The sequence below is a fragment of the Petaurus breviceps genome, unplaced genomic scaffold (assembly GCF_028583685.1).
Source record: "Petaurus breviceps papuanus isolate PSGF00001 unplaced genomic scaffold, PetGlider_PUasm1.0 172, whole genome shotgun sequence".
NCBI classification, from domain to species: Eukaryota; Metazoa; Chordata; class Mammalia; order Diprotodontia; family Petauridae; genus Petaurus; species Petaurus breviceps.
The window spans coordinates 4,169,922-4,181,996 of record NW_027185755.1 but is presented as its reverse complement, the minus strand read 5'-3'; the positions used below and the strand labels follow the sequence as shown (position 1 = coordinate 4,181,996).

The 12,075-nt window shown below is 51.8% G+C and overlaps 1 protein-coding gene across 5 annotated transcripts in view; it reads left to right on the top strand.

The window, feature by feature from the left end:
- Positions 1-270: 270 nt before the first annotated feature.
- PRKCSH (PRKCSH beta subunit of glucosidase II) overlaps positions 271-12,075 on the top strand; it is a 16,290-nt gene continuing 4,485 nt past the window's right edge. The window contains exons 1-12 of one of the 5 annotated variants that reach the window (XM_069083011.1): positions 271-552; positions 1,080-1,193; positions 1,484-1,600; positions 3,157-3,252; positions 3,356-3,413; positions 3,737-3,854; positions 5,039-5,168; positions 5,522-5,606; positions 6,354-6,432; positions 7,432-7,518; positions 8,135-8,299; positions 8,705-8,798. In XM_069083011.1, the coding sequence (XP_068939112.1) occupies positions 411-552; positions 1,080-1,193; positions 1,484-1,600; positions 3,157-3,252; positions 3,356-3,413; positions 3,737-3,854; positions 5,039-5,168; positions 5,522-5,606; positions 6,354-6,432; positions 7,432-7,518; positions 8,135-8,299; positions 8,705-8,798 (1,285 nt within the window). In that variant the 5' untranslated portion in view covers positions 271-410. Of the gene's footprint in view, positions 624-1,079; positions 1,194-1,483; positions 1,601-3,156; positions 3,253-3,355; positions 3,414-3,736; positions 3,855-5,038; positions 5,169-5,521; positions 5,607-6,353; positions 6,433-7,431; positions 7,519-8,134; positions 8,300-8,704; positions 8,799-12,075 lie in introns of all 5 variants that reach the window. The other 4 variants (XM_069083015.1, XM_069083012.1, XM_069083014.1 and 1 more) reach the window with 4 other exon arrangements.

Below are 12,075 nucleotides of genomic sequence, written 5' to 3'. Positions count from 1 at the left end.
TCCTGCCGTACGCTACCATGGAAACCGGCCGCGTCCCACGCGATCGTTCCCATTGGCTGGCGCTGCGCCACGGGGACAGGAAGTGGTACCAGCCGGGAGGCTGGGCAGGGCATGCTGGGAACGAAGGGAGGAGGGAGGGGAAGTGGCTTGGGGTGAAAGGTGGTAGTTGGAGGTCATCTCCAACTGCTGGGTGATCTCGGACTTCTAGTCTCTGGAGATCGGGCCAGAACTATCAGTGACGCCAAGGGGAAAAGATAGGGAGATTTTTCATTCATTTCTGTCTTTTCAGCAGTAAGTCGCTCCGCTACCAAGATGGCGCCCACGGCCGCCATTAGGCACGAGACCCCGGCTCTGACTGTCCTACCCAAGATGGCTGTTGTAGCTTGAGATTCTTTTCCGCCCCTCTCAACATGGCTATCCGAGTGGTAGCTGCCGCCCCTCTTCCGGGAAGCCGCGATTGGACAGTAGGCCGGAAGTTCAGGAGTTGCTTGCTTCCACTTCCTGTTACTGGCTGGAGCCAGATCGGGTGTGTGCTGGGCCGCAGGGGTGGAGGTGGGTGACTCCTGGTTTCGACCCAGAGTAGGTCCACCGGCGGGGTGAGTGGGTGGTAGGCTGCATTTGTGGTGAGTGGCCTACATTGCCTGCAGGGGCTGTGAGGGACTCCCTTTGGCTGAGAGAGCAGGACACCCATTGGTTGGGAGGGGGTGATGAGGGGACTCCCATTGACCGGGAGGAGGGTGAGGGGCTCTCAATGACTTGGAGGGGGATGGGAGTTCCCATTGGCCCGCGACGCAAATAGAGGCTGTCCTGCACACATGGAGCCGGGGAGGCCCTCGCGGCCCCTGCGGGCCATGTGTGGGGGGGGGCGGGCAAGCATCTGGGGGGGGGGGGGGGGGGTGTGAGCAGCTCCTATTGGCCAAGAAGTAGGAGGCCCTCATTGGCTAGGAGGCGTATAAGTTACCGCTGTTTGCGTGAGAACAAGGATCATCGGCTTTGTGATGGTTATTGTAGTTTGATCAGTTAGAATGGGCATCCCTTTCCTTAGGCCCTCACCTTCTCTCATGTCTTCTTCCCCTAAGAGTTGCTGCTGCTTCCTGTGTCCAGCACAATGTTTCTGCCGCCTCTCCTGCTGCTGCTAAGCGTTGCCACAGCTGCTGTTGAAGTCAAAAGGCCTCGGGGGGTCTCCCTTACCAGTGAGTTCTTTGCGGGAGGCCAGAGACTAGAGTTAGGAGAACGCACCCTGGGGTCTCTGGCAGCGTCCTAAAGTCATTGGGATTCGGGGTTGGAGTGAGAACAAAACCTGACCTTGCTGGGCACTACCTAAATTTCCCATTCTTGGGTGGGGGCCTGGGGAGCAAACCTCTGGGTTAGTATTTGTGCCTAATGCTATGCAGGGGAGACTTTTGTAGTTAGTGGAGCTTCATTGGGTCCTCTAATTTTATGTGGGTGGGAAGCTAGAGTTCTTTTTCCTTACCCTCTTCAGATCACCATTTCTATGACAAATCTAAGCCCTTCACCTGCCTGGATGGATCCTCCACTATCCCCTTTGATCAAGTAAATGATGACTACTGTGATTGTCAGGATGGCTCCGATGAACCAGGTGGGAGTGAGGGACCCACTGGAGGAGGGTAGAAGGGGCAAGAGGAGTGTTCCCTGTGTGGGCCCAGCTACGTCTTCCAATGGGAGGGTAATGGCTGTATATCAGTAGAGAAAGGGATTCTACTTGGTCTTCCTCTTTTTCTTGATTCTCCTTTGATCTCTGTGTGTTGGTGTTTTTGAGTTTGTGTTTGTCTTGGTCACTCTTTTAGTCTTTCTTTTTGAGCTTGGTTCAGGCTGTCCACATGGCTGTGAGTCTGCCTCCCTCTTTCTGTTCCTGTTTGTTTCTCCATCTGCATATGTGATGCATCTTTCCTTCTCTGCCCATCCATCTGTCTCAGCATTTGTTCATATATCTCTTCTGTTTGTATTGACTTGTCCATTTGTCCATCTGCTGTCTGTTTGTCTCTGCATCTTTTCAGGTACACCCATCTTTGTGTATCTGTCTCAGTTTGCATCCATCCATCTGCCTCTGTGTTACTGTCCACTCATATTCAACCATCTGGGTTTTTCTGTTGCTGTCTGTTTATCTGTATATCTGTGAAGATATCTTCCTACCTGTATTGTTTTTGTGTCCACCTATCTCTGTTCTTTTCTGTCTGTATGTCAGTCTCTTAGTCTGTGCATCTATTTCTTAATCTACATCTGCCTGTCTGTGCCTAGCCATATGCATTGTCAGTTTGTCCACTCATCTTTCTGTATCCTTTGAACTACCTCTTTCCATATGTCTCTGCATTTCTCTTTGTATGTCCATGTGGGTCTATCTGCCAGTTTGTGTCTACCTTTGTGTCCATTTGGGTTTGTCAGTTTCTCTCTGTGTAGTCAACAAGACTTTAACTTGTGAGACAAATTAAGTATTACAGATACAAAGAAGGCAAAAAAATCCCCCCGAAAACCAGTTCCTGCTCTCAAGATGCTTATGGTCTAACAGGAGACAAAACGAAAACAAACTGCTATGGATGGACGATATATATACACAAAGTATATTGGAGATAATCTCAGAGGGAAGACACTAAGTCCTGCTTAAGGAGGACTAGTCGAGATTTCTTGTTGAAAGGAACTTGAACCGAGATTTGAAAGAAGCAAGAGGTAGAGATAAAGGTGAAGAAAATTCCAGGTATGGGAGGCAACCAGCCTGGAAGTTGAGAAGTGAAGAGTGTTATTTGAGTAATAGCTAAAAGGAAGCCAAGTGTCACTGGATTGCAGAGTATGGATCTGGTAAATGTAAGAATACTGAAAAAATAGATAGGAGCCAGGTACGGAAGGCTTTAAAAGCCAAATAGAGGATTTTATTGTAGATCCTGAAAGCAGTTTGTACTTTGATCTCCACACTTGTCTCTCCATCCCCTTGTTTCTCTGTCTGTGTCTGTATTTCTTTCTCCTCTATGTCTATATTTGTGACTTCACGTATGTCTCCATATGCCTTTATTTGTATCTACCTCTATTTTGTCTCTTCGTCCTCTGGCCTGCCTCTCTGTATTTTGCTTCATTTTTCACTGTCGATCAGCTTATTTCAATAGGATGGAGTAAATGACTTCTCCCTTTCTACATGACTGTCAGGGACTGCTGCCTGCCCAGAAGGACGCTTCCACTGTACCAATGCTGGCTATAAGCCCCATTATATCCCCTCAAGCCGTGTCAATGATGGGATCTGTGGTAAGACTCCTTTTAAAGCTGTGCTGGCTAGATACCAGGGCTCGGGCAGATATCCTGGGGCCGGATCTAGTCTCAGTGGCTGCTCTCTGGTCCCTTCCCTCAGATTGCTGTGATGCCACAGATGAGTACAACAGTGGTGTCATCTGTGAGAACACATGCAGGTACATGGTTGGGCTGTTGGGGGAGAGTCACCTGTTACCAATTCCCTGCTCCTTAGAGGTACCGGGCCTCCATTCCCAGTCTCAAGAGTGGACTTAGGTCCTTAAGCATTTGCACACAGACAGCTGTAAGCCTGGGCCTGGCACACTCATCATTCTTTCCCCATATTTAGGGTTCCTCAAAGCCAGGCTAGAACCCACTACCATTGGTGGATGGGGAAATCAGGAAACCCCATTGGAATGCTCTGAAAGGTTTGGTTCTAGGAATTTTGCTTTCCTATAACCCTTGTGTACTTCCTCTCCATCCACATTGGCTTCCCATCCAGGGAAATGGGCCGGAAGGAGAAGGAGACTTTGGAACAGATGGCAGAAGTTGCCCGTGAAGGCTTCCGGCTCAAGAAGATCTTGATCGAAGAAGGGAAGAAGGGCCAGGAGGAAAAGAGGGTGAGACGGGGTGGTATTTCTATCCTTCTCCATAGGGATTGCCCCACTTTGGAGAAAGGGTAGGGTTTAAGCATGACCCCTCAGTCCTTGGTATCTCTGGGCATGTGTCCTCACTTGTGAAGTGAGAGAGTTGGAAAAGATGATTTCCAAGGTCCATTCCAGCTAATTCTGGTGATCCCTGATTTTATCAGGAGCCTAGAGATAGAGGGAGGGGATTAAGGATTATCTTTCTGGTGGAAACTCTGTTGGGTCTCCTGTTTGTGTGCTTTGCAAGAAGGTCTTGTTCTCCCTCCTAGATCCCTATTCCCTTCAACTCCTATGTCCCCTTACTTGACCGCAAGGCTTGTGTCAGAGCAAGGCAAATAGAATTGTGTTTGAGATGAGCAGAAACAAGTCTCTTGATTCCTCCCTTCTCTTACTTTTGATGAGTCAAAAGTCCCTGCTGCTCATCAGAGATGTTGACTACCCTACATCTGGTTCTTTAATAAAGATGTATGAGACTCCCTTTCTAATCTGGATCCAATGAGTGCCCAGCCAATGGGAATGAGGCAGGAACAGTTTTCCTGTAACAGAGTTGGTCTCTCACCTTTGCCCAGCTGACTCGGTAGCTGCTAGTCATGGGGCAATGGAGAGAGTGGCATTGGCAGGAGATAAAGAACTTGGAAAATTATCAACTTGTATTGGAAGAAGAATTTAACTGGGAGCCAATTGACTGGGTCTGAATTTTCTGTTCTATTCATGTGGCACTGCATAAGGCCTTTACCCTTTTTGGCACTTAGTTTTTCCCTTGGTAGAATGAGGGTATTGCCTTAGGCTGGGGTGGGAAACCTTCAAGGCCCCATATGGCCCTCTAGGTCCTCAAGTACAGCTCTTTGACTAAATCCAAACTTTACAGAACAAATCCTTTTATTAAGGGGATTTGTTCTATGAATTTTGGATTCAGTCAAAAGGCCAGACTTGAGGACCTAGAGAGCCACATGTGACCTCAAAGCTGCAGGTTCCCCACCCCTGTGTCTTATATGATCCCTAATGCCTCTTTTACCTCTGCATTTATGATTGTATGGCTGGGGCCTTAGGCTGCTTGAATGGGAGGAGGTAGCTGTTCCCACTCTCCTTGGGCCAACCCTGGGGACTCTGGCCCTGGAGCAGACAGTGCTCAAGTCGTTTCTCTCTTGCACAACCAGAGCAGGCTCCTTGGTTTGCAAGAGTCAAAGAAGGCCTTGGAGGAGCAGGTGGCGATGCTGAGAGCAGTGAAAGAGGAAGCAGAGAAGCCTGAGAAAGAATTCAAGGAGCGGCACCAGAGGCTGTGGGAAGGTGACCTCCCCTAAAAGCCTCCCACTGCCCTCAGTTCCTCCCAGCACAAGATGGGATGGCGTTTATTATTATCATTGGGCATTGTTAGCCACCCTAAGGACCAGTGCTGAGAGTGAGATTGGAGCTGGAGGAGTCGAGGAAGGGTCAGGAACATGGTCGGCACATGAACTTTGAGGGTGCAGTTTGGTTAGAAAAGGGCATTTTAGGCAGAGACAAACAGGACTGGGGCCTGGGGTTGAAAGGCGGTGGGAAGGAGGGAGTGCCCCTTTGCCTTTCCATTCTCTGTGGGTTTGGGGACAATCCCAGTTCCCTCCCTGAGTAATGGAGTAACAGAGCTGGTTGTGTGTGAACAGAGCAGCAGGCGGCAGCCAGGGCCACTCGGGACCAGGAGCAGGCTGTGAGCGCTTTCCAGGAGCTGGATGATAACACTGATGGAGTGTGAGTCCTGTGGGCTGTGGAGGGCAATGCTTCCCAGAGCCTCCTCCCTGCAGCTCCTGTCTGCTTCATGGGAAGGGCAATTCACAGGGTCCGTCTCAGACTTTTGTGCCCCCATCCATCTCTCTCCTCCCCCCACCTAGGGAGAGGGCGCTGGGGGAGACATTCTTATCTCAGACAGCCTTGGATCAGCTGAGATGTTTTTAGGCTTGAGCTTGGCTATCCTCCCTAGGTATTTAATGATAATGCCAAAAGATTGGCTGAAGACAGGGAAAAGGGACCTTTGGTACAGGCTTGATCAAGTGTCATATGTTCTCGGCTCTTCCTATTCTCCCTGAATGAGATGGTAGTAACAGGATCGTAGCTTTAGAGCTATAAAGAAAGGGACTTTAGAGGTCACCTAGTCCAGTTTGGTCATTTTGCATTGGAGGAACTCTGAGGCCCAGCAAGGTTAATTGACTTGCCCAGAGTCATGGCTACCAAGTGTCTAAGGCAGGATTTGAGCTCCAGTTTTCCCAACTCTGTCTACCTCTCTGTTCACAATGCAACGCCACCTGACATCTGAGGTGATTTGGGACTGAGGCAGAAATGTTAAGTTCTGATTCTGTGGGTAGAGGGTCATACTTTGGGACAGTGGTTTGTCAGCCTTAGCCAACTGTCCTCTCCCCCTGGACATGCTAAGTAAGCCCTTTCTTATTACTTGCCACAAAGATGGCCGCTTCTGTGACAAGCCACTCTCTCCCTTTCCAGGATTTCGGTGGCTGAGCTTCAGACTCACCCAGAACTGGACCCAGATGGTGATGGAGCTTTGTCAGAGGCAGAAGCACAGGTAATGAGGTCCTCATCCAGCTAGCCCTACAGTGTTTGCCCACAACCCCCAGCCAGGATTTCCAAGGACTAGGTGAAACTAGGAGATGAAAGGTGGAGACTAGCTAATACCCTACCCTGAGCTGGCCCCTGGCCACGCTCCCTCACATAGAGGGCAGGGCCAAGCCCTGTGGGGTGCTTTAGTGGGAACCCCCTTGACAGCTACTGGCCCAGAGCCTGGGCAGAACTGTTCCCTCCTGTCTCACACCTCCTCATGGGTGACTATGGGCGGCTCTGCTGGGATGGACTAGAGGCACCTTCTTGTCTTGGTGATTGAGTCTTCCCAAGGGCCAGCTGGATAGCTGAACGCCCCCCAGGCCTGTGGAGGTACAGACACACATGTCCTGCCTACTCTGTTGTGGCTGGGCCTATGGGAGAAAGGCACACCCTGGTAATGATGGGGCTCAGGTGGGAGCCGAAGGAGCACATGCCTGCTCACCCCCCAGGGGGTGTGCTAACTGGTGGTGGGTGGGCAGATGGAGCCTTCTCTCCTTCCCTCAGTGAAGCCACTTCCAGAAGATGCAAGGCAGGGGGAAGCTTACCTGTATAGGCACTGCCTGGGCAGGGGGCTCCTCCAGGACGTCCTCAGTTCTGTGTGAGGAGCAGTCTCAGCCTCACCTGCCAACCCATCCTGGGCCAGGGCCTTTTGTCTTCCCATCATCCTCAGCTCGTAGACCTAATAAGAGTCACCAGGGGTTCTGAAGGGCAGAGATAGAGGCGAGTGGGACGGAGGGCGCTACAGGCTTCCACTGAGCAGTGCCATCCTCCGCCCCACTGTCTCCTCCCTGGCTCCAGTTCCAAACCTTCCTGTCTGACCTTTGCTGAGTAACTTAACTTCTCTTGGCCTGTTTTCTCATCTCTAAAATGGGAGTGCCAAGACTTCCCAGCAGGGTTATGAGGAAAGCCCTTAGCAGCCATTGAGCACTCTCAGAGTAGGTGCTGCTCTTGTGCTCTGCTCCAGGCTCTGCTCGGAGATGCCTTGCAGGTGGATGCTGCCAGCTTCCAAGAAGGCCTGTGGGCAGCCATCAAGGACAAGTACCAGCAGGAGGTTAGTAGCCTGGGCTAGGCAGCCAAGGGAAGGGGTCTAGGAGGCATGGGCGGGTGTGGGGGTGGCCTCTAGCCAGCAGGGGGAGACAGCAGCACACATGGCCAGGCTGAGCCAAACTGCAGGAACTCTGACCTCACAAAGGATCCACCAACCCCCAGAGGGAGGTAGGAAAGTAGGCAGAGCAGGGGCTAAGATTTTGTTCCCTGGAGCCCATCCATCCCAGCCAGCTGGGCCCGGCAGCAGCAGATGCTGCCATTCCTGATTAACAAGGCAGCTGCCACCCTTCTTCCTCTCCACCCACTGCCCTGGCCTGTGGTCACAGAGGCATCTCCTCCTCCCGCCCCCCCCCCCCCCCCCCCAGGTAAGCCCTTATCTGACAAGGGCCATGCTCCCTTTCTCTCTCCACTGACTGCCTGCCCCATTCTGATTCCTCAGGGTCTTTCCCTAACTTTGGGACTTTCTTAATCTTAAAAAGCAAGCAAATGAGTGCACAAATACCAGAGGGGGTGCCAGGACTGAAAGGGGGTGGGGGAGCCATTTCCAGCCTCCAGCCCTGGCAGTGGGAAGGAGAAAGCATGGCCTCTCTCCTCCATGTCATGACTCTGCTGCTTGCCAGTCCCTGCCTACTCTGCCACCCCTGGCTGAGGCCACAACAGAGATGATGCTGGAGGTCCCGGAAGAGCCGTCCCCAGCAGAGGATGAAGATGAAGGGCCTGGGTTGGAGGAAGAAACGGAGGAGGATGAAGAGGAGGAAGAAGAGGAGAGCCCTGAGGAGGAGAAGGTGGGGAGGCATAAGAGTGGGAGCAAGCCTGGCTTCTGAGGAAGCTGTGGGGCAGGGGATGACGGGGACCCGAGGTGGAAGCAGGCGCTGGCAGCCCATTAAGAAATGGCAGTCACTGAAGCTGCCTGGCAGGGGAATGGCTTAAAAGGGATGTTGCTCCTCGGTGTGAGGGGAAGGCTGTTTGTTGGTTCTGCCTGCTCTTCCCCTCCCCCCAGCCCAGCCTGGATTGGCCTTTGTTTGGACTCAGGATCTAGGGACCTTCAGCCCATGCAGTTGCAGGCAATGGCTTTCTGGGGAGAGAGGGATGGGGCAGGCCAGGAATTCATAGCCCAGGAGGTAATGCTGGGGACAGCTGGGGAGGGAGCAGGGCCTTGGGTTCACCTTGTCTGTCACCTCTCCCTCCAGGAGCCCTTGCCCCCACAACCTGTCAAAGTGGATGAGGAGGTGGAGAAGGACAAGATGCCTCCATATGATGAGAGAACCCAGGCCTATATTGATGGTATGTGGTAAGATCTTCAGGGGGAAGGGCACATTTGGAGCTGACCCTTAGCCTGGGGCATTTCCTTTTCAGTAAGGCAGGGTATCCCATAGCCTTTAAGTAATGCTTGAACACATGGTCCACCCGCCTACCACAGCGGGGCTTCCCTTTCTGAGGGGGCCTCGACTAGCATGGAGGTTGTAGACCTCAGGGATTTCCCCTACCTCATGGATTTCACTTAGTGTTTGTCTAGAAAATATTGGCCATCCACTGCACACAAATTTATGCCCATACCAGAAGTGAGCTCTCCTCTCAGGAAGCCTCGGTTCCATTCCCACATGAAAAGTTAGCTCACATTGCAAGCATTGATGCCTGTTCTGGGTCCAGTGAGTGAATTTGATGTACTTCAATCTTAGAGGATTTGGCAGAAAGCAAGGGCGTTGTCTGAGGTCGAGGCAGAAAGGAGGCTTCCTGCTGTGCTCGGTAGGGACAAGGCAGCTAGTGGGAGAGAAAGCCAGATCGGCCTGTGGCTAGGCCTTAGAGGATCGTGAGCTGGAGGCTAAGGATTTGAGAAGGGGGTGATGTTGTAAAAGTGGTGCTTGGGAAAGTGGAAATTATAGCATCACAGGGTGTCTGAGCTGGGGGGCAGGAAACCTTAAAACATAGGATTTTAGGGGGATGGGAAGGATCTGAGCAGCCACCTGGTCCCGCTCTACCCGTTTTACAGATGGCAAGAAGGCCCAGAGTGAAAGTAACTTGTTAGACAGTAAATTACTGGCAAAGCCAGGACTAGAAACAAGGCTTCCTGCTCCAAGGCTCTTTGCTTCAGTCTGTTAGGAACGTGAGCTGATGAGTGCCTGAGAATTAGTGATTACCAGTCTTCTTGGCTAGGCTAGCATGTCCACAAGTTGACATGGCATGGGTTATTGCCACCCTTTCTGAGTATGACCAGGAGATGACTTGGATCTCTTGGTGGGCTTTTTTGGAGTGAGAAGTGAGGAATTGAGGAATGGGCCTCCTGCTGCCCCGGGTTGACTAATTGGAAGGTTCTGGATTGAGTCTAGGCTTCATGTATAACCTCAGGGAGAGAAATAGGGAAAGAGTAAGTGGGGTACTGGAAAGATTGACCAGCTGTTCATGAGGAGGACTGTCCCTTAGTGTGCTAGATAGTACTGCACCATGGAACCTGGAACCAAGACTGTAGACACACTCTTTGAGGTTGGGAAATGTGTCTTCCTTAAATGGAGTCCCAAGTGAAATTTACCCAGGAAAATCAGAAGGCATGAATAGGTAAGCGTGTCTATACTGGGCATCTTTCCAGGCTGGGGACACCCATCCCTGGCCTTGTGGGCCTAGCTGGTTCTCTAAGTTCCTTCCACAGCAACCCAACTACCTGTAGCTAAGAAGTTGACTTCTTTTTGCTTTTTCAGAAAGTGCTGGCACTGCCCTCAGGACTCTGGCCTGGTAGTGAGGCCATGCCCTTATAATTTCCCTCTAGGCTCAGCCCATCAAAAGGGAACCATCAGCGCCAAATTCAGGGTGTGAGAGTGTCTCAAATTGGACCTGGGTGGGCTCAGCCATAACTCTAGCTTTCTCTAATACTTGCTAGTAATCTTTATGACCTGAGACCAGTCACTGCCCTTATGGTGAGGGAATTGTCCTAGTTGACCCCTAGAGTCCCTTACACAGGAGGTAGTGTGCATAGAAAGGGATGTGTGTGTGACTCTTGTTCCTGCCCATCCTCAGTGATCTGCCCTCAGTGTATCCCCAGCTGAAAATGCCCATGGCTGGAGATCCTAGAGGGACAGTGAATACAGATGGTACTGGTACAGATGTACCAGTGTATGCAAGGTCATGCCAGTCTCTAAGATTCTTCTCTGGGAAGGAAAGGAGGCCCAGTTTCTCCTCTCTCACAACAGGTTATCCCCATACCTCCACCCTTCTCAGTCAGTCCTTGGGGAGAACACTGCTTTTGTCTGCAGAGATGTCAAAACAGCTCTTTGTTGCACACCGCCACTGAGAACAGCTGATGGCAGACAGTGGGGGCCTTTTCCTCGGCTGCTGGCCAGATCCAGGGTCTCCAGAACTGAAGGAAGTAGTTGAGAAGAGCCGGGGGGCCAGCCCAGGGGGGTTGGGCCTGATCCTGGATGTGTGTTGGGGAGCCTCTTGGGGGTGTGGCCTTGGCGTCCCCTGTTCCCTTTTCCTGCCTCCCCATGGGCCACTGGGTTTGTTTGTGAGTCTCTACCAGGCACTTGGTTTCTAACAGTGGGTGAGGGAGGAGCCAGCAGGGTCCCCTTGGACGCCTATGGTGAGAAGGGCAGAGAATTTTCTAGGCTTCCTGCAGAGAAGCCAGGATTGGCCAAGGCCTAGGCACTAGGTGTACCCCAGGTGGTAGGATGGGACCACCCACACTGGTGCTTCTCACCGTAGGCTGATTTTCATCCATGCCCTGAGAGTGAAGGCCCAGTGCCAACTGGAGCTGGGTCATTTCAGGGGGTGGTTCTGAGCAGGCCTTGCTGCCTCTGCTCCTGAGGCCTCAACTAACACTTCCTTGGGGGAAGGAGGTGGACTTTTTTAAGCCCCCTGCTCCCCTAGAGCAATAATCCAGCTTAGAATGACCTCCAGGCTGAGCATTTCTGTCACCTCAGATGGTGGCTGAGGCTGTGGTGCCCAAGGTGCTGGGAAGGAGACAGCCTTTAGCTGAGCCTCTTCTGAGCTGTGTCACATGCAGTATTTCCCAAGAGAGGGAGCTTGTGGGCATGTGCATGGGTGTGTGAGCGTTGTGTATATGAGCATTGAGTTTTATGTGCATACATGCTGTAATGTGTGCATGGAGCTGGGTGAGTGAAACCTGCTGTCCTGCAGGAGTGTTTGTGGATTTGGAGTCCATTGTTCCTTTGGGAGGGGGCTTGCCTGCATACACATTGAGAGGGTTGGTGTTTGTGTGTGGGTCTGAGTGTCTTGTGCCTGCAACAGCCCCCCTCCTTTTTTTTTTGCTTTTTGGAGGGCAATTGGGGTTAAGTAACTTGCCCAAGGTTACACAGCTAGTTTTTTTGTGCGGGTGTTAAGTGTCTGAGGCCAGAACCGAAACAGCCCCCTTTCATGCTCACATGTGGTCCCTCAGATGGGCGTGGCTTTAGGATCGAAAGAGGTAGAGCTAGAAAGGACCTTGGCACTGTCGAAGTCCAGCCTTCCCGCTTTATAGGGGAGGAAGCTAAGGCCGAGGGCAATGTGACTTGCTTCAAGGTCCCACGTGAGACAGTAAGTGGCAGAACCAGCATTTGAACTCCTGCCTTCA